Source organism: Felis catus, chromosome A2 (assembly GCF_018350175.1).
Source record: "Felis catus isolate Fca126 chromosome A2, F.catus_Fca126_mat1.0, whole genome shotgun sequence".
Classification (NCBI taxonomy): Eukaryota; Metazoa; Chordata; class Mammalia; order Carnivora; family Felidae; genus Felis; species Felis catus.
This window is the reverse complement of record NC_058369.1, coordinates 51,192,525-51,216,663: the sequence shown is the minus strand read 5'-3', so window position 1 is coordinate 51,216,663 and position 24,139 is coordinate 51,192,525. Positions and strand designations below refer to the sequence as shown.

The 24,139-nt window shown below is 42.7% G+C and overlaps 2 protein-coding genes across 7 annotated transcripts in view; one reads left to right on the top strand and one right to left on the bottom strand.

The window, feature by feature from the left end:
* The window catches only part of IL17RE (interleukin 17 receptor E), a 46,509-nt gene that overhangs the window by 21,165 nt on the left and 1,205 nt on the right, over nt 1-24,139 (bottom strand). For all 5 annotated transcript variants that reach the window (XM_045051930.1, XM_023250000.2, XM_023250001.2 and 2 more), the window contains exon 3: nt 23,797-23,881. In XM_045051930.1, the coding sequence (XP_044907865.1) occupies nt 23,797-23,819 (23 nt within the window). In that variant the 5' untranslated portion in view covers nt 23,820-23,881. The remainder of the gene's footprint in view (nt 1-23,796; nt 23,882-24,139) is intronic.
* Nucleotides 9,123-20,827, top strand: CIDEC (cell death inducing DFFA like effector c). Of its 2 annotated transcripts, none has more exons than XM_006928974.4 (6): nt 9,123-9,203; nt 10,520-10,597; nt 11,496-11,655; nt 16,766-16,924; nt 17,030-17,217; nt 20,241-20,827. In XM_006928974.4, exons 2-6 carry the CDS (start codon nt 10,545-10,547, stop codon nt 20,401-20,403), a joined length of 723 nt encoding a protein of 240 aa, XP_006929036.1. In that variant the 5' UTR covers nt 9,123-9,203; nt 10,520-10,544; the 3' UTR covers nt 20,404-20,827. The 2 variants fall into 2 exon arrangements, with proteins under 2 accessions (XP_006929036.1, XP_044907879.1); XM_045051944.1 differs by lacking the exon at nt 9,123-9,203 and adding an exon at nt 10,225-10,276.

Sequence of the window (24,139 nt, the reverse complement as noted above, 5' to 3'; positions counted from 1 at the left end):
ACTTTTACTTTCCTCCAAGAACTTTTCCTTTGCATTCACAATTTGGCTGTTTGGTGCAAGAGGCCTAGCTTTCAGCTTACCTTGACTTTCAACATGCCTTCCTCACTAAGCTGAATCATTTTTCGCTTTTGATTTAAAGTAAGAGACTTGTGATTCTTCCTTTCACCTGAACACTCAGAGGCCACTGTAGGATTATTTATTGGTCTAATTTCAATCTTCCTATGTCTTAGGAAATAGGTAGGCCTGAGGAGAGGGAAGGAGATGGGGAGAGAAATGGCCAATTGGTGTAGCAGTCACAACGCACACACTTGTCGGTGAAGTTCTCTTTCTTATATAGGCATGGTTCATGGTGCACCCAAGCAATTATAATAGTAACATCAAAGATCACTGATCACAGATCACCATAACAAATATAATAATAATGAAAAAGTTTGAAATATTGTGAAAATTAACAAAATGTGACCCAGAGACATGAAGTGAACAAATGATGCTGGAAAAATGGTGCTGATAGAGTTGCTCAACACAGGGTTGCCACAAACCTTCAATTTATGAAAAATGCAATATCTGCAAAGTTCAGTAAAGCTAAGCACAATAAAGTAAAGCACAATGAGGTAAATTATGCCTGTATCTGTCCCCTCTCCCTATACTCTCTAGAATGTCTTTTCTTGCCCTATGGAAATCCTGCTGACCCTTTAGAATCTATCTCATTACTCCAGCAAAAATCACCTGCTCCCACATCAGTTCCCATGGTTCTTGCCCAGTATGTTGCAGTGTCTGTTAAGCCTGGTCTAGGACCATCTGTGATAGAATCACCTGGGATTCTTATTAAAAACATGTATTTCTGGGTCTTACCCTTACCCAAATAAATCATTCTTCAGAGTTGGGCCTGTGATTCTTTATTTTTAACGTGAAATGTTGACTAGATAATGCATTTGTGTGGTCTAGAAATCAAACAATATAAATAAATTTATGCACAATGAGCACATGAAAAGATGGTTGGCACCACTAGTCATTAGGGAAATGCATTTCCAAACCTCTATCAAATACCACTTCACACCCACTAAGATGGCTAAAAAAAGACAGACAATAGCAAGTGTTGCCATGGATGTGGAGGAACTGGAACCCTCAAATATTGCTAGTAGGAATGTAAAATGGTACAGCTACTTTGGAAAAATAGTTTGGCAGTACCTCAAAAAATTAAACATAGAGTTACTGTATGGCCCAGCAATTCCATTTCCAGATATATACCCATGAGAAGTGAGAACATACATCCACACAAAAATTTGCACACAAATGTTAATAGCAGCATTACTTAACAGTAGTCAAAAAGTGGAAACAACCCTATGTTCAACAACTGATGAATGGATAAAAATGTAGTGTGTTCATAAATGGAATATTATTTGGCAGCGAAGAAGGATACATTCTACTACATGGGTGAACCTTGAAAATATTATGCTCAGTGAAACGCTAGTCATAAAAGACCTCATATTGTATGATCCCATTTATATGAAATATCCAGAATTGGCAAAGCCATAAGACTAAAAGTAAAGTAGTGCTTAACAGAAGGAAACAGGAAGTAATTGTAATAGGTATGCAGTTTCTTTTTGAGAGTGATAAAAATATTCTAGAATCATAGGGGTGTGAGCCCTGCATTGGTTTCTCTGCTGTCAGCACAGAGCCCACATCAGATCCTGTTTCCCTGTCTGTCCTTCCCCTGCTCGTGTGTGCTCTGTCTCTCAAAACTTAATAAACATAAACAATATTCTAGAATTATGTAGTAATGATCATTGGACAACTTTGTGAATATACTAAAAACCTTTGAATTGTACACCTTTTTAAAAAATATTTATTTTTGAAAGAGTGCAAGTGGGGGAGGAGCGGGGGGGGGGGCGGACAGAGGATCTGAAGCGGGCTGTGCGCTGACAGCAGCAAGCCCGCTGTGGGGCTTGAACTCATAAATCAGAAATCATGACCTGAGCCAAAGTTGGATGCTCCACTGACTGAGTCACGCAGGTGGCCCGAGTTGTACACGTTAAAAGGGAAAACTTTATGGTATGGAAATTATATCTCAATAAAGCTGTTATTTTAAAAATACAAATGTATTTTAAAATACAAAAACCTGGATGGTTTAGTTGGTTAAGCATCCGACTTTGGCTCAGGTCATGATCTCATGGTTCATGGGTTCAAGATCCACATCAGGCTCTCTGTTGTCAGCACAGAGCCTGCTTCAGATCCTCTGCCCTCCTATCTCTCTGCCCGCCCCACCCCACCCCCGCCCCACATACACACAATGGTTCTCTCTCTCTTTCTCTCAAAATAAATAAATAAACTTAAAAAGTATACAAATGGTCAGAAGGGAAGGGCAATGATTGAAAAGCATGATCATTTAGATCAGTGATTTGTGACTGCTTTTGTGCAGCAGTCTTCCTTGGAAGCCTGGGGATCCCTACTCAGAATGAAGTTAAAAAAATTTTTTTTATACATTTATTTATTTTTGAGAGACAGAGCACAAGTTGGGGGAGGGGCAGAGAGAGAAGGAGGACAGAATCCGAAGCAGGCTCCAGGCTCTGAGACATCAGCACAGAGCCGGATCGGAGCTCGAACTCCGTGAGATAAGGACCTGAGCTGAAGTAGGACGTTTAATGTTTAACCAACTGAGCCACCCAGGCGCCCCCAAAATGAAGTTTTTAAATGCACAAAATAAAATATATAAGATTACAAAGAAAGCAAATTGTATCAAAATGAAGTTCTCCAATTTTTAAAACATGTACAGCAGTGAAAACTCCTACCCTCAACTCTGCTCCACATCTTCCCAGGTCTCAACCCAGTCCACCTGACTCTACCCAACAAAGGAAACATTTTGTGTTCATTTTAAAGTTACTGTATGTATTTCCAGAGTTTAAGCACATACAACCAAATGTAAAGTCATATTCTTATTTTACCCTTTTTAAAATAGAGAGGCACTGTATTATACACACTATGAAAGACCTTGGTTTTTATTTTCACTTAATAATATATCTTGGAAGGCACCTGGGTAGCTCAGTCAGTTAAGTGACCGACTTCGGCTCAGGTCATGATCTCGTGATTAGTGAGTTCAAGCCTCACATCAGGTTCTGTGCTGACAGCTCAGAGCCTGGAGCCAGCTTAGATTCTGTCTCCCTCTCTTTCTGCCCCTCCCCTGCTTGCACTCTGTCTCTCTCTCTCTCTTTCAAAGATAAATAAACATTAAAAATTAAAAAAAAACCCAATAGATCAAATTAAAAAAAAAAACAATAGATCTTGGAGATTTTCCCCAGATCATTCTCACTTATTTTTTTTGTAGCTTCCTAGTGTTATTCCATTATATGAATATAAGATAATTTATTTAACCTGCCTCTCTTGTAGGATTTTTGTATCATTTCCAATATTTTTCTATTACAAACAGCTTCAGTTAATAACCTTATGCACATTTCATTCATGGGCAAGTAGATCTATAGTCTGGAATCCCAGAAGTGTTATTGCTGGGTCAAAGAATATATGGTGACTGTAATTTTGATAGATCTGACCATATTGCCTCCCATAGCGGTTAGACCAATTACATTCTCACCAACAATGTGTTAATCTGTCTGACTCCTTGCTTCCCCACAGCTTTGCCAACATTTGCTAGTCTGATGGGTGAAGAATTGCATCTCTGAGTACTTTTGTGTTGTATTTCTATTTATTTATTTATTTTTAATTCTATATGTGGGATTAAAATGTCTTTTCATATGTTTAAAGGTCATTTGTATTTCATTTCCCTAAACTACGTTCATATCTTTTGCCCATTTTTCTACCGTGTTTTTGGTCTTAGTTTATATATAGATAGACGAGGAAGGAGAGAAAGAGAGAGAGAGAGGAGATCAGCATCTTGCCTATATTAGTTGCGATATAGCTTTCTTTTTTTGTCTTTTGACTCTGCTCAGGTATGACAAGTTGAACATGCAGAATACTTTTTAAATGTAGTTGAGTGCATAATCTTTAATGACTTCTCAGTTTTGAGTCATAGGTACAGTCCTTCTCCACTCCAAGGCATCACAAATGATTTCTAGGCACTTCAGAGTTTGAGAACTGCTCAGATATTTGCCTCTCCCACTGGAATGTAAGCTCCCCAGACAGGGACAAGAACTGAGTCATCTGTGTCCCCAGCAGCCCATAGTGCCTGGCTTAGTATAAATGCTCAAGAAAATGCTTGTTGAATAAATAAATGCCAACGGGCTCCAAACCATCCTCTTCTCCTGAGCACTGTGAAGAATTATCAGGTCCATGGAGCCATCCTCCACCTTAAGGCAGAGGCTCTTGGGCTTTACCTTGTGGCTATCTTTTTCTATAAAATTTTTTTTAACGTTTATTCATTTTTTGAGAGAGAGAGAGAGTGTGAGCGGGGAAGGGGCAGAGAAAGAGGGAGAGACAGAATCTGAACCAGGCTCCAGGCTCTGAGCTGTCAGCACAGAACCCAATGTGGGGCTTGAACTCGTGAACCATGAGATCATGGCCTGAGCCGAAGTCGGAAGCTCAACTGACTAAGCCACCCAGGTGCCCCTGTGGTTATCTTTTTCTTATCTGTGTCTGCTTTCCATGATACACAGGGATTCATCAGGGCCAGACTGCTTCTGAGTCATCCATTGGCCTACCATGGGACAACTAATCACATGTTAGACATTCAATAAATGTTTGAGGTATGAATGTCCAAAGGAGGGGCCCAATCCATTTCCCAGTACAAACTACTGTTTATACTTTTCTTCCGACTCTTGGACTGTCTTTTTTTTTTTTAACATTTATTTTTTGAGCCAGGGTGGAGGGCAGTGCAGAGAGATAGTGGTGGGGAGGGCTACAGAAAGAGGGAGACAGAGGATCTCAAGTGGACTCTATGCTGATGGCAGTGAGCCCGATGTGGGGCTCAAATTCATGAAACATAAGATCATGACCTGAAATTTAAGATACAAAATAGATGAATATAGGGAAGAAAGCAAAAATAATATAAAAACAGGGAGAGGGACAAAACATAAGAGACTCTTAAATACAGAGAACAAACAGAGGTTTGCTGGAGGGGTTGTAGTTGAGGAGATGGGCTAAATGGGTAAAGGGAATTAAGGAATCTATTCCTGAAATCATTGTTGCACTATATTCTAACTAACTTGGATGTAAATTAAAAAATAAATAAATTATTAAAAAAAAGAAAGATCACGACCTGAGCTGAAGTCAGATGCTTAACCTAGTGAGCCCATCCAGGCACCCCGACTCTTGGACTGCCTTAAAGTTTAGTGACCCATGCTCCTGTCTCCTCACCCTGCTCATTCCCTTTGCAAATCCTTTACACTGATGTTTCCTTTGCCTCGAATGTTCCACCAGGACTTCAAACAGATTGGTTCTTAGCGGTAGGATTTAGCTTGAAGTTCACCTCCTCTGAGGCTTTGCCTAAACCCAGAGACCAATGTAACTTGCCAGCCATTTGTTATCATACCACTTTATTGAACATCATTATCTGAAATTCTTCTGTTTATTTTGCATATTCATACATGGTCTGAGTGCCCCTTGACCCTGGGAATGTCCACTCCTTGAAGCATGGGACAAGACTATCTTCTTCCCTGCTGCATTCTCAGCTCCTGGGAGGACTGGCACATAGCAAGTGCCTAATAAATATTTGCTAAATGAACGAATGAATTACTGATGGCTGTCTGGGAGCTCCTCTAGGAAAGGATTTAGATAATAATAATAATAATAATAATAATAATAATGATTTATTGAGCCTGAAGGATGCACTAAGTTTAAGTTTTTTAATTTATTTTGAGAGAGAGAGTGAGTATACGTGTGAGAAGGGGAGGGGCAGAGAGAGAGAGAGGGAGAGAGAGAATCCCAAGCAGGCTCCATGATGTCAGTGAGGAGCCTGACACGGGGCTCAAACTCATGAACCATGAGATCATGACCTGAGCCCAGATCAAGAGTAGGTCGCTTAACTGAGTGAGCCACCCAGGCACCCCAGGAGCTATCTTTAATTCCCATTTATCAGATCCAACTGAAGCCTAGAAGAGTTACATCACACAGCTAATGCTAGGCCTCTAGTTCTCAGAGTGGGGTTCCTGAGGAGTCACACCCTCAAGATCACCTGGGAATCTGTTAGAAGTGCAGTTTCTTAGGCTCCACCCTAGTCATACTGAGTTGGAAACTCTGGGATGGAGTCTAGCAATCTGAATTTTAACAAACTCTGGGTGATGATACACAATGTGAACACTTTTTTAATTTAATTTTTTATTTTATTTTATTTTGTAAGTTTATTTATTTATAAATTTAAAGGGGAGAGGAGAGACAAAGGGAAAGAGAGAATCCCAAGCAGCTCCATGCCCAGTGCAGAGCCCTACGTGGAGACATGGGGCTCGATCCCACTACCCTGAGATCATGACCTGAGCGAAAAGCAAGAGTCACTCAACCTACTGTGCCACCCAGGAACACCTGAACTCTTTTTTTAAAAAGTCTTATGAATCACTTATAAAAGTAGCAACAAACAAACAAATAAACAGCTTTATGGAGATATAATTCACATACCACACAATTCACCCACTCTAGTGATCAAGTCAATAGTTTTTAGTACATTTTCAGTTTGTGTAACTATCATTAAAATAGACAGTGACTAGGGGTGCCTGGGTAGCTCAGTTGGTTAAGCATCTGACTTCGGCTCAGGTCATGACCTCACGGTTCATGAGTTCGAGGCCCACATCGGGCTCTGTGCTGACAGCTCAGAGCCTGGAGCCTGCTTCAGATTCTGTGTCTCCCTCTCTCTCTGCCCCTCCCCTGTTTGCTCTCTGTATCTCTCAAAAATAAATAAACATCAAGAAAATTTTTTAAATAGACGGTAATTAGATTAATTGATTAGAACACTTTTATCTCTCCTGAAAGAAACTCCACTACTCTCCATTAGAATCATTCCCAATCCCCCTTCCTCCCCAGCTCTAAGCAGCCACTAATTTATTTTCTGTCTTTATGATTTTGTCTATTCTGGACATTTCATACAACAGGAATCATGCAAATATGTATGTGGTCTTTGTGATTGGCTTCTTTCACTTTGCATGTTTTCAAAGTTTATCCATGTAGTAGCATGTATCCTTGTTATTGACAAATAATATTACATTATGGATATGTCATATTTTGTTTTGTTTCAAGTTTTTATTTAAATTCTAGTTAGTTAACATATAGTGTAATATTGGTTTCAGGAGCAGAATCTAGTGATTCATCACTTAAACATAACACCAACGCTCATCATAACAAGGGCTCTCCTTTGTGCCCATCACCCATTTAGTCCATCCTCCACCCCCCTCCCCTCCAGCAACCTTCAGTTTGTTTTCTATAGTTAAGAGTCTCTCATGGAGCACTTGGGTGGTTTGGTTGGTTAAGTGTCTGACTTTGGCTCAGGTCATGATCTCATGGTTCGTGAGTTCCAGCCCCCAGTCAGACTCTGCGCTGACAGCTTGGAGCCTGCTTTGGATTCTCTGTCTCCCTCTCTCTCTCTGCCCCTCCCCCACTCATACTCTGTCTCTCTCAAAAACAAATAAACATTAGGGGCGCCTGGGTGGCTCAGTGGATCGAGCATCAGACTCCGGCTCAGGTCATGATCTTACCTCACGGTTCGTGGGTTTTAGCCCCGCATCAGGCTCTGTGCTGACAGCTCAGAGCCTGCAGCCTGCTTCGGATTCTGTGTCTCCCTCACTCTCTGCCCCTAACCCACTTGCATTCTGTCTCTGTCTCTCTCAAAAATAAATAAACATTTTAAAAAATTTTTTAACAAATAAACATTAAAAAAAAGAGTCTCTTATGGTTTGTCAGATATGCTACATTTTTATATTTTTTACATTTTATATTTTTATTGATAAAATCCATTCACCAATTCATGAACATTTGAGTTGTTTCTACCTTTTGGCTATTATAAACAATGCTGTGAACACTCGTGTATAAATTTTGGTGTGGACATACGTTTTCATTTCTCTTGAATACATATATATATGGGAAGAGGAGTTGTGTCTGTGGCAAGCAGCACAGAACAGAGAGGAGAGCAGGGGAAAGTGAATAACTTCTCTCTATATATTTATATGGACCAATGTGGAAGACACAAAGACTTGTACTCATGTTAGTTGCCCTCCCAGCACGTGCATGATCTCTTCTGCTGCCCTCGGGTTTCGTGATGTGCCCTTCCCAGCCCTCAGTCGCTGACTCAGCTGCTCTCCCATAGTTGGTTATTTTTTATTTGGGGCTTTAGCCATGTATAGGGAGGGGAGGGTGTTCTTTCCAACCTCAGGTCCCAACTGTCTTCACATTATTAACTCCATGGGCCCTCCTCCAATAAAACTAGCTAGTTGGTTGTGGTTATTTTATATATATATAATAAAGATTGAATGAGATACAATGAATATATATAGGAGTAGGATTGCTGGGTCAAGGGTAAGACCTTATACTCTTAACCACTACACATTTCAGCTAGCTTTAGTCTCTACTATTATTATTATTATTTTGTTGTTTGTTTATTTTTGAGAGAGAGTGCAAGCGGGGGAGGGGCAGAGAGAGATGGAGATAGAGGATCCAAAGCAGGTTCTGTGCTAACAGCAATGAGCCAGATACGGGGCTCGAACTCATGAGCCATGAGATCATGACCTCAGCCAAAGTGGGACACTCAATTGAGTGTCCATCCAGGCACCCCTCTACTATTATTCATTAATAACATTACAACACCAATACTCACTTCTACCTATTATGTGTCTCTGTTGCAAAGCCCTTTACTTTTATTATCACAAATCCTCACCTCAATCCACTAACACAGGAATGATTGTCCCTGTTGTACAGGTGAGAGAAATGGGTTCACAGAAGTGAGATAATTGGTCTACACTCAGTGAACTCAAGTGGAGCTGGGAACACAACTCACATCTGCCTCTTTTCTGTGCCCTCTGTGACTGATATCACGTCCTGAGCCTGGCCTACAGCTTACAAAACATGCCTTTTCCCCTCCTTTCGGGCCTTTTCTGGAAGTTAAGCTGGCCCGAAATCCCAAGGGAAAGAACTGCACACTCATTCCCCTGCTCTTTTCCCCAGCTGGGGCTGGAGACCAGGGGAGGGGCTTCCCTGGGACCTGGAAATAAAATGGAGGGAGGGCTGGACTGGGCTAGGCAGTGTCTTAAGGAAGTAAGGAACCTGTGAAGGGGGAGGTAAGTTTTTGGGGTCTTGATGGGGCAGCTCCTGGAGAGCAGGTGAAGTGAACTTGGCAGAGTTTGGCTTTGGACGGGGAGTGAGGAGTGAGGCTGAAGCAAACGGACCTGGGTAGTGCTAGTTGGGAGGTTCACAGATAGGGCTGGTCTAGAGAATCCCCAAGTTGTCAGAAGGAAAGACTGATTTTACCTGCCTGGGGAGGGGGCTCTTTGTTCCATGACCACTCCTTAAGCCCCTTGCAACTGTGTCAGGCCCTCTCTGAGCTGGGAATAGGGAGAACATCTCAGGGAGAGGCACCCAAGGATCAGTGGGGGGGAAGGCAGAAACAGACAATGAGGCACACTTGACTAGGAAGTAGGAAGGGCAAGATGAAGAGGGGACTGTGTGAGCCATCTAAAATGGTTTTCCAAAGAGTGGAATATAGGGAAATTGGGGTTTCAAGGTTGCATATGTTTAGCCCTGGGCCAGAGGAGTATGTTGCAGGTGGAGGGAGCTGTCTCCACAGACAGTTGGAGCTTGAAAGAGCTGAAGCAGAGAGGTTTAGGAGAGAAAGTGTCAGGTGAGCCCAGGGCTATCAGATAGCTGGATCTCTACTGTGCAGTCTGGTTGCCAGTAGCTATAAGCCACAGTGGCTATTTCAATTTAAATTAGTTAACATTAACTAAAGTTAAAAATCTAGCTCCTCATTTGTACTGGCCACATTTCCAGTGCTCAATAGCCACATGAAGCTCACAGCTCTGGGACTGGGGAGAAAGGATATAGAACACATCTATCATCCATCGTCACAGAAAATCCCTCTGGCCAATGGAAAGCCTCAGGAGGGGTTCAAGGACACACGAAAGAGAGAGTGGGCTTAGACTGGGCTGCCTGGCCTGTGTGAGCCTGGCCTGTGAGGTCTCTGGACTGTAGGTGAGGAAACAATCCCCAGAAGACGGAGGTGGTGTGACTCACCTCCTGCCAGCGTAGCATGAACTCTGCTCCCAGGGGCAGGAACTAACCAGATAGGGCCTCTTCAGACCCAAGTGGGGATCCCTGATCAGTGTGACCAGAGCCAGGGTCGGAGAAACATGGAGTGAGTAGTCCTGGGGAGAAAGGAGGAGCTGCCGAGTGGGGCCGAGCCTGGGTCCAGAGGGGCTTTCCAGTTTGGTCCCAGTTGGCAAGCATGGGATTGGACAGGAGGGCTGGGAAGGCATGTGTGAGTTGAGAGGAGAGACCAGAGTGGAGGTTCACTGGATGGAGGTGAGGCTGCACTGTGTCGAATGATGAAAGGGACCTTCTGTTCCCACCCTAACTAGCTTTTCTATTTCGTTCTCAGGCCCAACACTATCCAGGTGACAAGGATGGAATATGCCATGAAGTCCCTCAGCCTTCTCTACCCCAAGTCCTTCTCCAGGTGAGGAGAGCCAAGGGTAGAAACAAAGGGGAGCTACCTGTGAGCTATAAGGCAGACCTTCTCAAACTTCAACAAGCTCCTAAGTCACCAGGGCATCTTGTTAAAATGTAGATATTGATTTAGGAGGTCTGGAGTAGGACCCAGATGTTGCACTTTTGACAAGTCCTCAGGTGACTTTAAGGTTGGTATCCTCTCCCCACACTGCTACCACATATTGAGTAGAAAAAGGTAGACACTGTGCTTGGACCTTCATTCTTGATCTCATTTAAACCTCATCACAACTTTGGGAAGTGGGGATTATTACACCAAATTAATAGATGGGGACACTGAGGCACAGAAGGGGTGCTCTTCATCACCTAACAAATGGGTAGTAGAACCAAGATTCAAACTTGGGTCTGACTCCAAAACCGAGGTTCCCCCTCTACTCTTCTGGTTCTACGTCATGTATATTAGAATTCAAAACTATCTTACATTGACCTCAGCTTTGCCACTTCATTTCACTTTACGGGTGGGAAGAAAGAGGCCAAGAGAGGAAAGTTGGTATTGGGGAACGTGGGATGGGTCTCCTATCACCTTGCTACTCATCATGGTCAGTGTCAACCAACAGCATCAATGCCACTCCGAAACTTATTAGACATATAGAATCCCAGCTTCCACCCGGACCTCCTGAATCAGAATCAGGTCTCCTGAGGACTTAATATGATCACTGAAATTTGAGATGCATTGATCTAACAGGACTTTTAGTGATACCGGTAAGTCTTAGAGCAAGCCTGGTGGGTGATAGAGGAAGAAGAATATGATGAGCTCAACCTACAGGGGTAGGGGAGTGAGTTCCCTGAGAGGGGTGAGGGCTGGGAGGCAGCAGGCTGCTCATTCTGATGCTCCAAATTGCCCGCAGGCATGTGGCAGTGAGCACCTGCACCTCAATGGTGACCCAGCAGCTACTGACCGAGTCCAGCCTGGAAGCCCCCAAGGCCCGGCCCTGCAGAGTAAGCACTGCTGACCGGAGTGTGCGGAAGGGCATCATGGCGCACAGTCTCAAGGACCTCCTCCACAAGGTGAGGGACAGGACTACCCTCAGCACAGCCCAACCACTGGGACTGTGGCTGAGTACTGGCCCTGCTGGCTTCCTCTGTCCTCTGAGTCAGAGCTGGGACTTCAGCAGGGATGGGGTTCATAGGTTAGATGGTGAGATTTCCTTTCTGATGCCCACTCTAATGAGTTGGTAATGCCTGCCTGGAGTGCTGTCCAATGGATTAATGATGTCTGTCTGGTGACAAGGGGAGGGCAGTATATTGCAGCAGAATACCTATAGGATTGCCATCCTATATCTACAACAGTAGATCAGTGGCATTTTCAGAGCATATTTTTCTTTTTTTTTTTTTTCTTTTTTAATGTTTATTTACGTTTTGAGACAGAGTGCGTGCAAGCTGGCAAGGGGCAGAGAGGGAGGGAGAGAGAAATCCCAAGCAGACTCCACACTGTCAGTGCAGAGCCCAACATGGGGCCGAACTCACAAACTGTGAGATCATGACCTGAGCTGAAACCAAGAGTTGGAGCCACCAGGCGCCCCTGAGGCATATTTTTCTTACTGGAAAGACCCTTAGGTTCTCTTTTCCATTGTACACATGCCTGGAAGTTGGGGAAATAGGTAAGATTTTAGAGATTCTCTTCCCCATTTCCTCCTTTCAGCCAGGGCAGTTCTTCCATCCATCTCCTACACTGGCTTTCCATGGCAGGCTTTGTTAACCGCTGTGGAAGACTCTTCAAACTATTGATCAGGTAAGCTTCTAGAGCAGGAAACAAAAGACACACAGCTCTCGTGGATGGTAGTAACAGCCGCCAAGAATGACACCCTTCCCTGTTTCCATGTTCCCTCTCTACTAGGCTGGGGGTAACTTCTCCCCAGCCTCTCCTATAGCCTCATCTAATCTTGCTCTTTATTAGTCTTGTGCCTCACTGCCTCATTAGCTTATGCACTCTAGGGGATGTCCCAGTTGCCTGGCACAGATTACACATTTGGATTAGGCTTCTGATTACTACAGTCTGTTTAACATATAGAAATCATAGCTTACCTAAGCCTCTATTCTGGAGTCCCTCCCCTGTTTCTGTGAATTAGGTCTGTTCTTCTTCATGGGAGCCAATCTCCCCTCTCTTGTGAGGCTTGTGGCTGTGACACACCAATTTTTTTATGCCCTGAGTCAAAAGGACTTTTTCACACTTGAGTCTAGACTTGATAGTGTTTTTTCACCTGAGGGCTGGGGACCACTTCCTGTGCTAAAATGGACTTGTCACACATGGCTTCCCAGAATGCACGCCCTGGGACTGATTAGGTCATGAGTGAAGCTGAGGAGTTGTCATTTTAAGCAGTTGCTTCAGGAGATTCTTATAGCCACTGAGTTTGGGGACCCCAAGTCAGAATCCTAACTCCAAAGGATACAAGGAGAAACAAGAGGGTCCATCTTTCCAAGATGGAACACAGGTCAGAAGTGAATCTTACTAATGGAGCAGGGAGGACATCAGCCTATCTGGACTGCTTTTCCAAGTTTGGCAATATAAAGAAAGGAGCAGAGAGTGAGGGAAAGAGGGTAAGGTGATATGGTTGGCAGTGACCAGAGTATAAGTCCCTTATTGGCCATGGAAAAGAACAGAGGGATTTCATTTTAAAAGATAACAATAAGCCTTTGAAAGATTTTTAATGTATTACTATTATTTTTTAATATTTATTTATTTTTGAGAGAGAGAGAGGAGGGGCAGAGAAAGAGGGGGATAGAGCATCCAAAGCAGGCTCAGCGCTGACAGCAGAGAGCCGGATGAGGGGTTCAAACTCATGAACTGTGAGATCATGACTGGAGCCGAAATCAAGATTCAGACACTCAGCCGACTGAGCCACCCAGGTGCCCCTCAAAATTAATTTTAAAAAATCTTCCAAAGGGGCACCTGGGTGGCTCAGTCAGTTGAGCGTCCAATCTTGATTTCGGCTCAGGTCAGGATCTCACAGAAGACTTAATGTTAAGATGGCAATATTTCCCAAATTGATCTGCAGATTCAGTGCAATCCCCATCAAATTCCAGCTACTCTTTTTACAGATATTGACAAGCTTATCCTAAAATTTACATAGAATTATTTCTATGAGCCAGAACCAAAATAGCTAAAACAATCTTGGAAAAACACAAACTTGGAAGACTCACACTTCCTGATTCCAAAACTTACTACAAAGCTACAGTAATCAACTCTGTGGTACTGACATAAGGAAAGACACTCTATTAGTTTTCTAGGGCTTCCATAGCAAAGTACCACAGACTGATACTTAACAGAAATTTATTTTCTCTCAAATCTGGAGGCTGGAAGTCTGAGATCAAGGTGCTGTCAGGGTTGGTTTATTCTAAGGCCTCTGTTCTTGACTTATAGATGGCTGCCTTCATGTTTACATGGTCTTTCTCTGAGTATGTCTCTGTATCCTAAACTCCCCTTCTTATAAGAATACCAGTAATATTGGGTTAGGGCCCATCTTAATGACATCATTTTAATTACCTCTTTAAAGACTCTATCTACAAAGACAGCCAGATTCTGAGGTACTGCAACTTAGGATTTCAATATGTGAATTTGGGAGCTCATAATACATACAAATAAATAGAATGGAATTGAAACTCCAGAAATAAACCCATGTATCAATGGACAATTGATTTTTTGACAGAAGAAAGAATAGTCTTTTCAATAAATAGTGCTAGGACAATGGAATATCCACATGCAAAATAATGAAGTTGCATCCCTACCTCATGCCATGAACAAAATTAAGTCAAAATGTATCAAAGAGTTAAAGCTATAAAACTCTTAGAAGTAAACAGGTGTAAGTCTTCATGACTGGTTTCTTAGATAAGGCATCGAAGCACAAGCAATCAGAGGAAAAAAATCAATCTTCATCAACATTAAACACTTCCGTGTATCAATATGTGTTATTAACAAAATTAAAAGACAACCTACAGAATGGGAGAAAATATTTGCAAATCTCATATATGATAAGGATCTAATATCAAGAATACATAAAGAACTTCTATAACTCAACAATAAAAAGATAACCCAATTAAAAATTGGCCAAAAAAACAGGGTGCCTGGGTGGCTCAGTTGGTAAAGCATCCAACTTAGGCTCAGGTCACGATCTTGCGGTTTGTCAGTTCAAGCCCTGCGTCAGGCTCTGTGCTGATGGCTCAGAGCCTGGAACCTGTTTCGAATTCTGTGTCTCCCCCTTTTTCTGCCCCTCCCATGTTCATGCTCTGTCTCTCAATAATAAATAAACGTTAAAAATTTTTAATAAAAAAATTGGCCAAAAAAATGGAATAGACTTTTCTCTAAGAAAATATATAAATGGGGCGCATGGGTGGCTCAGTCAGTTAAGCGTCTGACTCTTGATTTCAGCTCAGGTCATGATCTCACAATTCGTGAGTTAGAGCCTCATGTCAGGCTCTGCACTGACAGCACAGAGCCTTTTTGGGATCCTCTCTCTCTACCTCTCCTCTCTCTCTCTCTCTCTCTCTCTCTCTCTCAAATATAAACATTAAAAAATTAAAGATAATATATAAATGGCTAATGACATATGAAAAGATGTCCAACATCATTACTCATTAGGGAAATTCAAATCAAATCTGCTTCATACCCACTAGAATGGCTAAAATAATGGACAGACACTCCCTCTCTCTCTGCCCCTCCCCTGCTCATACTCTCTCTCTCTCTCTCAAAAATAAACATTAAATAAATAAATAAATAAATAAAGGACAGACAATAACAAGTACCAATGAAGATATGAAGAAATTGGAATCTTCACACATTGCTAGTGGGAATATAAACTGATATAGCTGCTTTGGAAAATAGTTTTGCAGCTCCTCAAAAAGTTAAACATACAGTTAATTGTGTGACTCAGCATTTCCAGTCCTAGGTATATGCCCAGGAAAACTGAAAACATATGTTCACTCGCAAACCCGTACATGAATACTCATAACAGCAGTATTCATAATACTCAAAAACTGGAAACAACCCAAATGTCTATGTTAACTGATGAATGGACTAAAAATGAGATATACCTATATAGTAGAATATAACTTGGCCAGAAAAAGAAATGAATCATGTTACAACATAGATGAACCTTGAAAACATACTGAGGAAAAGAAGCTAGTCTAAAAAGACCACATATTATATATGATTCCATTTATATGAAATGTCCAGAATAGGCAAATCCATAGAGACAGACAGTAGAGGTTGTCATGGGCTGGGGGATGAGGAATGACTGCTAATGGGTACTGGGTTTCTTTTGGGGTGATAAAAATGTTCTGAAATCAGATAGTAGTGATGGTTGTACAACTTGGTGAATATTCTAAAACACAATGAATTGTATACTTTTTAAGTTTACTCATTTATTATTTTGAGAGAGAGAGCATGAGCGGGGAGAGGCAGAGAGAGAGGGAGAGAGAGAGAATCCCAAGCAGGCTCCACACCATCAGCACAGAGCCTGATGTGGGGCTTGAAACCACAAACCACAAGATCAGGACCCCAGCTGAAACCAAGATTCTGAGGCTTAGCCGACTGAGCCACCCAAGCACCCCATTAATTGTATACTTTAAAAGGGTGAATTTGGGGGCACCTGTGTGGCTCAGTCAGTTAAGTGTCTGACTTAGGCTCAGGTCATGATCTTGCAGTTCATGGGTTCAAGCCCCACATTGGACTCTGTGCTGACAGCTCAGAGCCTGGAGACTGCTTTGGATTCTGTGTTTCCCTCTTTGTCTGCCTCTCCCCTGCTCGCCCTTTGTTTCTCTCTCTCTCTCTCTTAAAAATAAATATTAAAAACATTTTTAAAGGTGAAATTTATGATACATGAATTATATTCATGTATATTATATTATATTCTCAATAAAAAATTACATATGTGATTCCCATTATATTTTTTTGGACAGCACTGTTCCAGAACATAACCATGAAGCCAGGTACCAAGAAGGACCATAATACAGAATCTTTGGATTGTGATTCCCACAGCAAGAGCCTGGATTCCAGGCCTTTTTCCCATAGATCCTTATCCACTTGCTCTTTCCCTGGCAGCTGAGATGATGTAATATGGATTTTCCTCATGCTCTGCGGCTGTATGGGGATGGCAGAAACATCACTGATCTTATTCTCCAGGTCCAGGACACCCTGATGCTGGCAGACAAGCCCTTCTTCCTGGTGCTGGAGGAAGATGGTACAATTGTTGAGACAGAAGAGTATTTCCAAGCCCTGGGGGATGACACAGTGTTCATGGTCCTCCAGAAGGGGCAGAAATGGCAGCCCCCATCAGAGAAGGTGAGGTTCCCACCTGTGTGGTAGGGAGAACATTGGGAGTCTGGGAGAAGTCCTTTTTTGGGGTGTGGGGGGTAGGTTGCCAACCACAGGCTTCTCTTGATACAGAGTACTAGGTACCAACTCTCCCTCTCCCGTAAGCCCGGCAAGAAGATTGATGTGGCCCGTGTAACCTTTGACCTATACAAGATGAACCCACAGGACTTCATTGGTTGCCTGAATGTGAAGGCCACTCTGTATGGCACCTACTCCCTTTCCTATGACCTGCACTGCTACCGGGCCAAACGCATCATGAAGTGAGTGAATTGGGATTAGCTGGGGATAGGGTGGGTATTCAGCAATGAGAGAGTCCCTCTCTGTTCACATGGACCTCAGCTTTCTAGGGCCTTGGACTAGTGTTGATGCTGACAAAGCATGGCAGCATTTTCTAGAACTTTATGGCTGAACTGGTGCTTTAGCAGATGCCAAAGGGGTACACATATCTCCTCCAGGTGGAACTGGGATACATTATTTTTCTAATTACCTTCCACCATAACAACTTATTTTTTCACCTAAAATAGTAAGTTTTCCTAAGTAGTCTTCTAATTGGTTTTTAAAAAGTGAACACATGTCAAAGATTTTATTGAACTTTTTAATTAAGGGGAGAACCAGGAAGAAGTTACAATCAGTTCAAAGGAGAATCAATATACACAGCTCCATCAAGACAGATAAATTCACAGATACAAAACTAGATTTTTCCATGGGGGTGGGAGGGATGAAATAACTGTTCTTCCATAGATGGAATTAACTTGCAAGTCTGTGGACAATACTCATTTGTATTGATGAATGAACTTCTTTCAAACTTTCTACTTTACTGTGGAAGTCTAATCAAGTAACATGGGAAGCATGAGAATATGTTAAATCATAAGACAAATACTGTTAGGGTACAAGTACTGTTAGGGTGATGTTTCCCAATTTCAGCTGCTCCACTGGTGTTCTAATGAATTCCTACCCCATCAGGCGGATGCAGCCACTGATGCAGAGGCATCCAACGATGCCAAAGCCACAAAGCTAGGGAGTAGCAGAGCATGGCTTCTTGCGAGTTTCTTCTGACAGATTCTAGTCCTCCCCAATTGCTTCATTTAGCATCTACTGAGCACACACTGTGTGCCTGGCCCTATGTGGTAAGCTTAAGACCCAGAGATAAACAAGATGTCAGAACAAGCTCCATTGTTGCCCCCAGTACCTTGATGAATACCAGCACATAGCAGTAATTTGAATGAATGATAATGCATATGATCCTTGTTCTTAGAGGCCTTCTGAGAAATCCTGCTCAGGGTCCCCAGAGCTCTGTCAGAACACACGTAGCTAGAGCACACTAGACCTTTTGGCTTTCTGAGTTAATTCTGTGCATATCCAGTCTGCAGATGAGGGACCTGAAGCCTTGCCAGAGATGACATTCAGTGACAGGCTTGAGCCTAGTTCTGTGGCTAGAAATCCCATATTCCTCCTACACCATATCATGCCCCATCTTGATCTGGGCTTGCTGCCGGTAGTTTGCAGATTTCAAAACCTAGAATAGAAGCTTCAGCCTTTAAATTCAGTGCATTTAGGGGAAGTAAGACTCTCAGACCTGAACCCAAAAAAAACAAAACAAGCTGAAGTAGGTGTGGTGACTTAATGGTGTCAGCTTTTTATTATTTTTTTAATAATAGTTTTATATTTAGTTTATTTTTTTAATAATAGTTTTATTTTTGTTGTTCTGTTTTAAAATACACGTAACATAAAATTTACCATTGTAACTGGTTTAAAGTGTACAATTCAGTGGCATTAAGTACATTCACAATGTTGTGCAACGGTTACCACTATCAATTTCCAGAACTTTTTCATCATCCCAAACTGAAACTCTGTCCCCGTTAAACACCAACTTTCCACTCCCCCTTCCCCCAGCCCCTGGTAACCTGTGTTCTACTTTCTTTTTCTTTTGTGTGTGTGTGTGTGGGGGGGGGGGGTTCTACTTTCTATCTTGTTAAGTTGCCTAGTCTAGAGATCTTACACAGTACTTGCTCTTTTGTGACTGGTTTCTTTCACTGAGCATAATGTATTCAAGGTCCATCCATGTGGTAGTCTGTGTCAGAATTTCCCTCCTATTTATGGCTGGACAGCTGGTTTTAAGCCTTAGTACTCTAATTTGAGAAATGGGTATACTTCTCAGGTATAGCCTTTAACATTTTTTTTTTAATTTTTTTTTTAACATTTATTTATTTTTGAGACAGAGAGAGACAGAGCATGAACGGGGGAGGGGCAGAGAGAGAGGGAGACACAGAATCGGAAGCAGGCTCCAGGCTCTGAGCCATCAGCCCAGAGCCCGACACGGGGCTCGAACTCACGGACCGCGAGATCGTGACCTGGCTGAAGTCGGACGCTCAACCGACTGAGCCACCCAGGTGCCCCTAACATTTTAAAGAACTTTCATGTGTAGATGTTTAGAGTTCTGATCATCTTTGTCTCCCTATACCTTAACCATAAGTTCATTTACTGAATGAAGGTTAACAGTTTGTAAGTTTTAATACCAGCCAGAAAGTCTTTATTTTCCTTTTGTTTTCCCCTCCCTGATCTCCCCTGGAACTAAACACCCCTAGTGACTCTTCCTCGTCTATCTCTTTTAAATAGATTTGGACAAGAACTTGGTTGAAGTAGTCAAGCATTCCACCAGCTACTCTTGACCCCACGTTTACCCTACTCATCTACCTATTAGGCTCCACATTAAGTGACTTAGGTTATTTCAACCTCAGAATGCTGTGAGGGATCAAAATAGTATGATCTTATTTTATGGTTGGGGAAGCAGAAGCTCAGAACTATAGCAGTTTGCCAACCTTCACACAGCTAAGACTGGATTAGAACTCTGGCCTATTTGACTCAAGTTCTGTTCTCATTACACTGCAATACCAAGCATGAAGATCTTCATGTCCAGCGCTCTGAACATTAGCTAGACTACACATGACTTGGAAAGGTCTCAGAGTCTAGAACAGAGGTCATGAAGGACAGAGCCATGGGATGGAGATTAATCTGGCTGGCCTAAAGCAGTATTACAAAAATTAAAGGTCTTATTAAATGAGGGTGAATTTTCCATGAGAAAATAGGGAGGTGACGGACATCTCAGTTAAGGCATGATTGCAGGCAATGTCTGTAGACCCTTTCTCATTTGCTAAGGGAAGGCATCATCTGTTCCTGTTGACACATCACTCTACAATTTATGAAATTATGGAGGCAGCATTTAGAGGCTGTAGGGAGGGGTTTTCTTTGTGTTTTGACTCTAGTGCCTTTTTCTTCCACCCAGGGAAGCTCTTCGTTGGGCTCTCTTCAGCATGCAGGCCACAGGCCATGTGCTGCTTGGCACATCGTGTTATATGCAGCAGTTCCTGGATGCCACAGAGGGAGGGCAGCCTCCTGAGGGCAAGGCCCCATCACTCATCCCATCCTGTCTGAAGATGCTGCAGTGAAGGCCCAAGTCCTTGGAGGCATTCCCCAGAGAAGGACTAGATGGGGGGCCCCCATGCTCAGCTAGTAGCACGTACAAACCCAGTTAGGCAGCTTCTTATCTTGCCACACCTTCCTCACCTCCCAGGACCTCGAATGAAGAAGACTTCCCAAGGGAAAAGGTCAGAAATCTGGGATAGGCCGGGAAAGGAGAACTGAGTGTTCTCAGCCTGGCCCAGCTACTTCCTGTCCAGGGTAGTTTAGCTGACCAAGACGGGTCACCAGCAGGCTAGCATGAGGTCTGCCCCTCAGCTACCTGTTTTCACATGCTCTACTTTCATCGCGCTCCCCACCTCCTGGTCCCTCAGCCCTGATACTCCTGAGTGAACTGTCAAGTCCACTAGTGTATGTTACTAGAGAGTTTGCATTAAATTATTTATGCTAATACATCTTTGCCTGTGTTCTTTGGGGGTGAGGGTGGGGTTCTGCCTGGAAGGTTGGAAAGGTCTAAGGGAGGAGAGGAATCTACTGTCAAACCATTCTTCAAAATGTGGGGTTATAGGTACAGGACTTTTTCTGCCAAAAAAAAAAAAAAAAAAAGAATTGCAATTGATTCTGGAACTAATGTCTGCTTCATCAGAGACTTGAGCAGACCACATAACCAAAACAGTAAAGGACAATTTCCAGAATAAATCTGCCTATCAGAAGGGCTTTGAGTGACAGGGTGGGACTAAGGCACTCTTCTAATTTCTCAGTATTACATTTTATTACACCCTTTTAAGTGTTTAGGTGGGAACATACTAATCAGGCTGTACCAGAACCCTCCATCAACGCTCTCCGTAGCTTGCCAGATAGTTTACCTTTCATATTCAGCACTGTCAACTTCAGGATTTCAAAATAAGCTGTTCTGTAGCCAGAAAAAATATTAGTTTCTCATCAGTGTGAGCTGCCATTTTTCCACAATAGGGCAACTCAAACAAGATAAGCATGAAAGGCAAAGTTTGCAGGTGACTATGCTTTAGTCTATGACTCTCACATTAAAAAATGTGTCATTTATGACCCTGAATATAAAGCCTAGATGGGTTTATTAAGTACAAAGGCCTGTGTTGCCAAAGCTAGAGTTTGGAGAGTTATTGCTGGCAGCTGATCCAAACCTGCAGCCATGTGTGGGAGGGGTGCAGAGCTAACAGGAAAATAGTTTCTATTCTGGGCTTTCCTGCTCTTGCATTTATGGCTAGAGGCCTGGCTCAGTGCTGTCCTGGCTCTGCAGGGTAGGCCTTCCCATGTGGAGGCACCATGTTCATACAAGCACATGCAGAGGCTACGACCAACTTGCCCCTCTTCTTTCCTTCTTTTTTTAACATTAATGTATTCATGTATTTAATTAAAAACATTTTTTCTAATGTTTATTTTTGAGAGAGACAGAGTAAGAGTGGGGAAGGGACAGAGAGAGAGGGAGACACAGAATCTGAAGCAGGCTCCAGGCTCTGAGCTGTCAGCACAGAGCCCAATGCGGGGCTCGAACTCACAAACCATGAGATCAACACCTGAGCCGAAGTCGGACACTTAACCGACTGAGCCACCCAGGCACCCCTATTTAATTTTTAAGTAAACGCTACACCTAATGCCCAATCTGGGGCTTGAACTCACAACCCTGATATCAAGAGTTGCATGCTCTACTGATTGAGCCAGCCAGTGTCCTTTTTTTTTTTTTAATCTTTTTTTAATTTTTTTTTTTAAGTAAGCTACCTGCCCCTCTGGTGAAGTTAGTCATAAGCCGAGCTGGGCTAAGGATGGCAGAAGTTTGGAATGTGTCCAATCTTTCCTCCTCCTAAGACTCAGAGTTTCACAAGTAAGTTTTGAGTGACTGACCACAGTCTCTTGGCATTGAGCCCTCTCAGCTCAGGGAATATTAGGTTCTTCCTTTTCCTCCAGGAACCTGGAGACTAATGGAGTCATACCAGCTGTGGGCAGTGAACAGGAGAGGGCAGTCTTTGATGAGGCTAGTGTATATGAAAGAAAAATTCCAGAGAGCACGGGACCTCAGAGAGCCTGAGGCCAGTCCAAGTGGGGAAACGGCTTCTCCCATGGCCAAGTGCCCTCAGTGGAGGAGAGGTCTGTTGCAGTTAAGGCACACCGTGTACCAGCCCCTGGGCCTTAGTCTTTCCACTTTTGCTCAAGCTGGTACTTATTATGAAAGCACAGGAGGCCTTTCAGAAGAGGGTTTTTAAAACGCTGTGGGGCCTTATGACAAAGCACAGTACTGTCTGAGCCCAAAACAAGATAAAAACCACTTGCACTCTTGCCAAATGTCTTGTCAGTTCTGTCTCTATTCGGGTACATCTATTCAAAAAGTGATTATTTAAATCTTTGAATTAAAAATAAAAACATAAGTTTCTTGAGGTATAATTTACATAAAATGAATTTTCCCCTTTCAAGGTATAGACAATTAAGTTTGGGTTTGTTTGTTTTTTAGTTTTGGCAAATTCATACTGTTATGTAACCACCATTTCTAGCATGCCAAAAAGTTCCCTTATGCTCTACTTCCCAACCTCTACTCACCCCACCCTTGACTTTTTTCTGCCAATATAGCTTGCCTCCTTTTCTAAAATGTCATGTAAGTAGAATCATATAGCCTTTAAAAAAATTCATTTCTACTGTTTTCTTTTTTTTTAATTTTTTTACATGTATTTATTTATTTTTGAGAGACAGAGAGAGAGACAGAGCACAAGCGGTGGATGGGCAGAGAGAGAAGGAGACACAGAATCTGAAGCAGGCTCCAGGCTCTCAGCTGTCAGCACAGAGCCCGACACCGGGCTCGAACTCACAACTGCAAGATCATGACCTGAGCCGAAATCAGACGCTCACCCAACTGAGCCACCCAGGTGCCCTGTGTTTTTTTTTTTCTTTTTTTTTTTTTTTCAACGTTTATTTATTTTTGGGACAGAGAGAGACAGAGCATGAACGGGGGAGGGGCAGAGAGAGAGGGAGACACAGAATCGGAAGCAGGCTCCAGGTTCTGAGCCATCAGCCCAGAGCCTGACGCAGGGCTCGAACTCACGGACCGCGAGATCGTGACCTGGCTGAAGTCGGGCGCTTAACCGACTGCGCCACCCAGGCGCCCCTCTTTTTTTTTTTTTTTTTTTTTTTTTTAAGTAGCCTTCATGTCTACCCTGGAGCCCAGCATGGGGCTGGAACTCACAACCCTGAGATCGAGACCTGAGCTGAGATCAACAGACAGATGCTTAACTGACTGAGACACCTAGGTGCTCCCCCATCTATCTAATTTTACTTAAAATTATTTGTGGGGGGGCACCTGGCTGGCATTTAAAACATTTTACGAATCATACAGTCTTTCATATCTGGCTTAGATTTTTAAACCAGCAAAACATATCAACAAGATTTAAAAAACTTACACGATTCCAAAGGGTAAAATCATTATTCATCTTCTCACTCCTGATTCCTTCTCCAGAAGCAAACACCATCTCGTTTTTGTGTGTCCTTTCAGAAATGTAAAGGCATAAAATGTAATACATATATATGAATCACACACACATATGCATATTCTAGTCACACTTGTCCTCCCTTTTCCTTTTTTGCTTTAATATATTTTGGAAACCGATTCACATAAGCAGATACAGACATACACATTCCTTAATCAACGGCTGCATAGTATGGATATGCTACAACTGACTTAGCCACTCCTCTGTTGATGTTCAGTCTTTTCCTGAACAATGAATTGAAAGTTACAGTTTTTTT

Coding starts and splice junctions, on each gene's coding strand:
- CIDEC (XM_045051944.1), top strand. Junction 16,925..17,029: donor GGCAGCCCCCATCAGAGAAG/GTGAGGTTCCCA, acceptor CTCTTGATACAG/AGTACTAGGTACCAACTCTC. Junction 17,218..20,240: donor CGGGCCAAACGCATCATGAA/GTGAGTGAATTG, acceptor TCTTCCACCCAG/GGAAGCTCTTCGTTGGGCTC.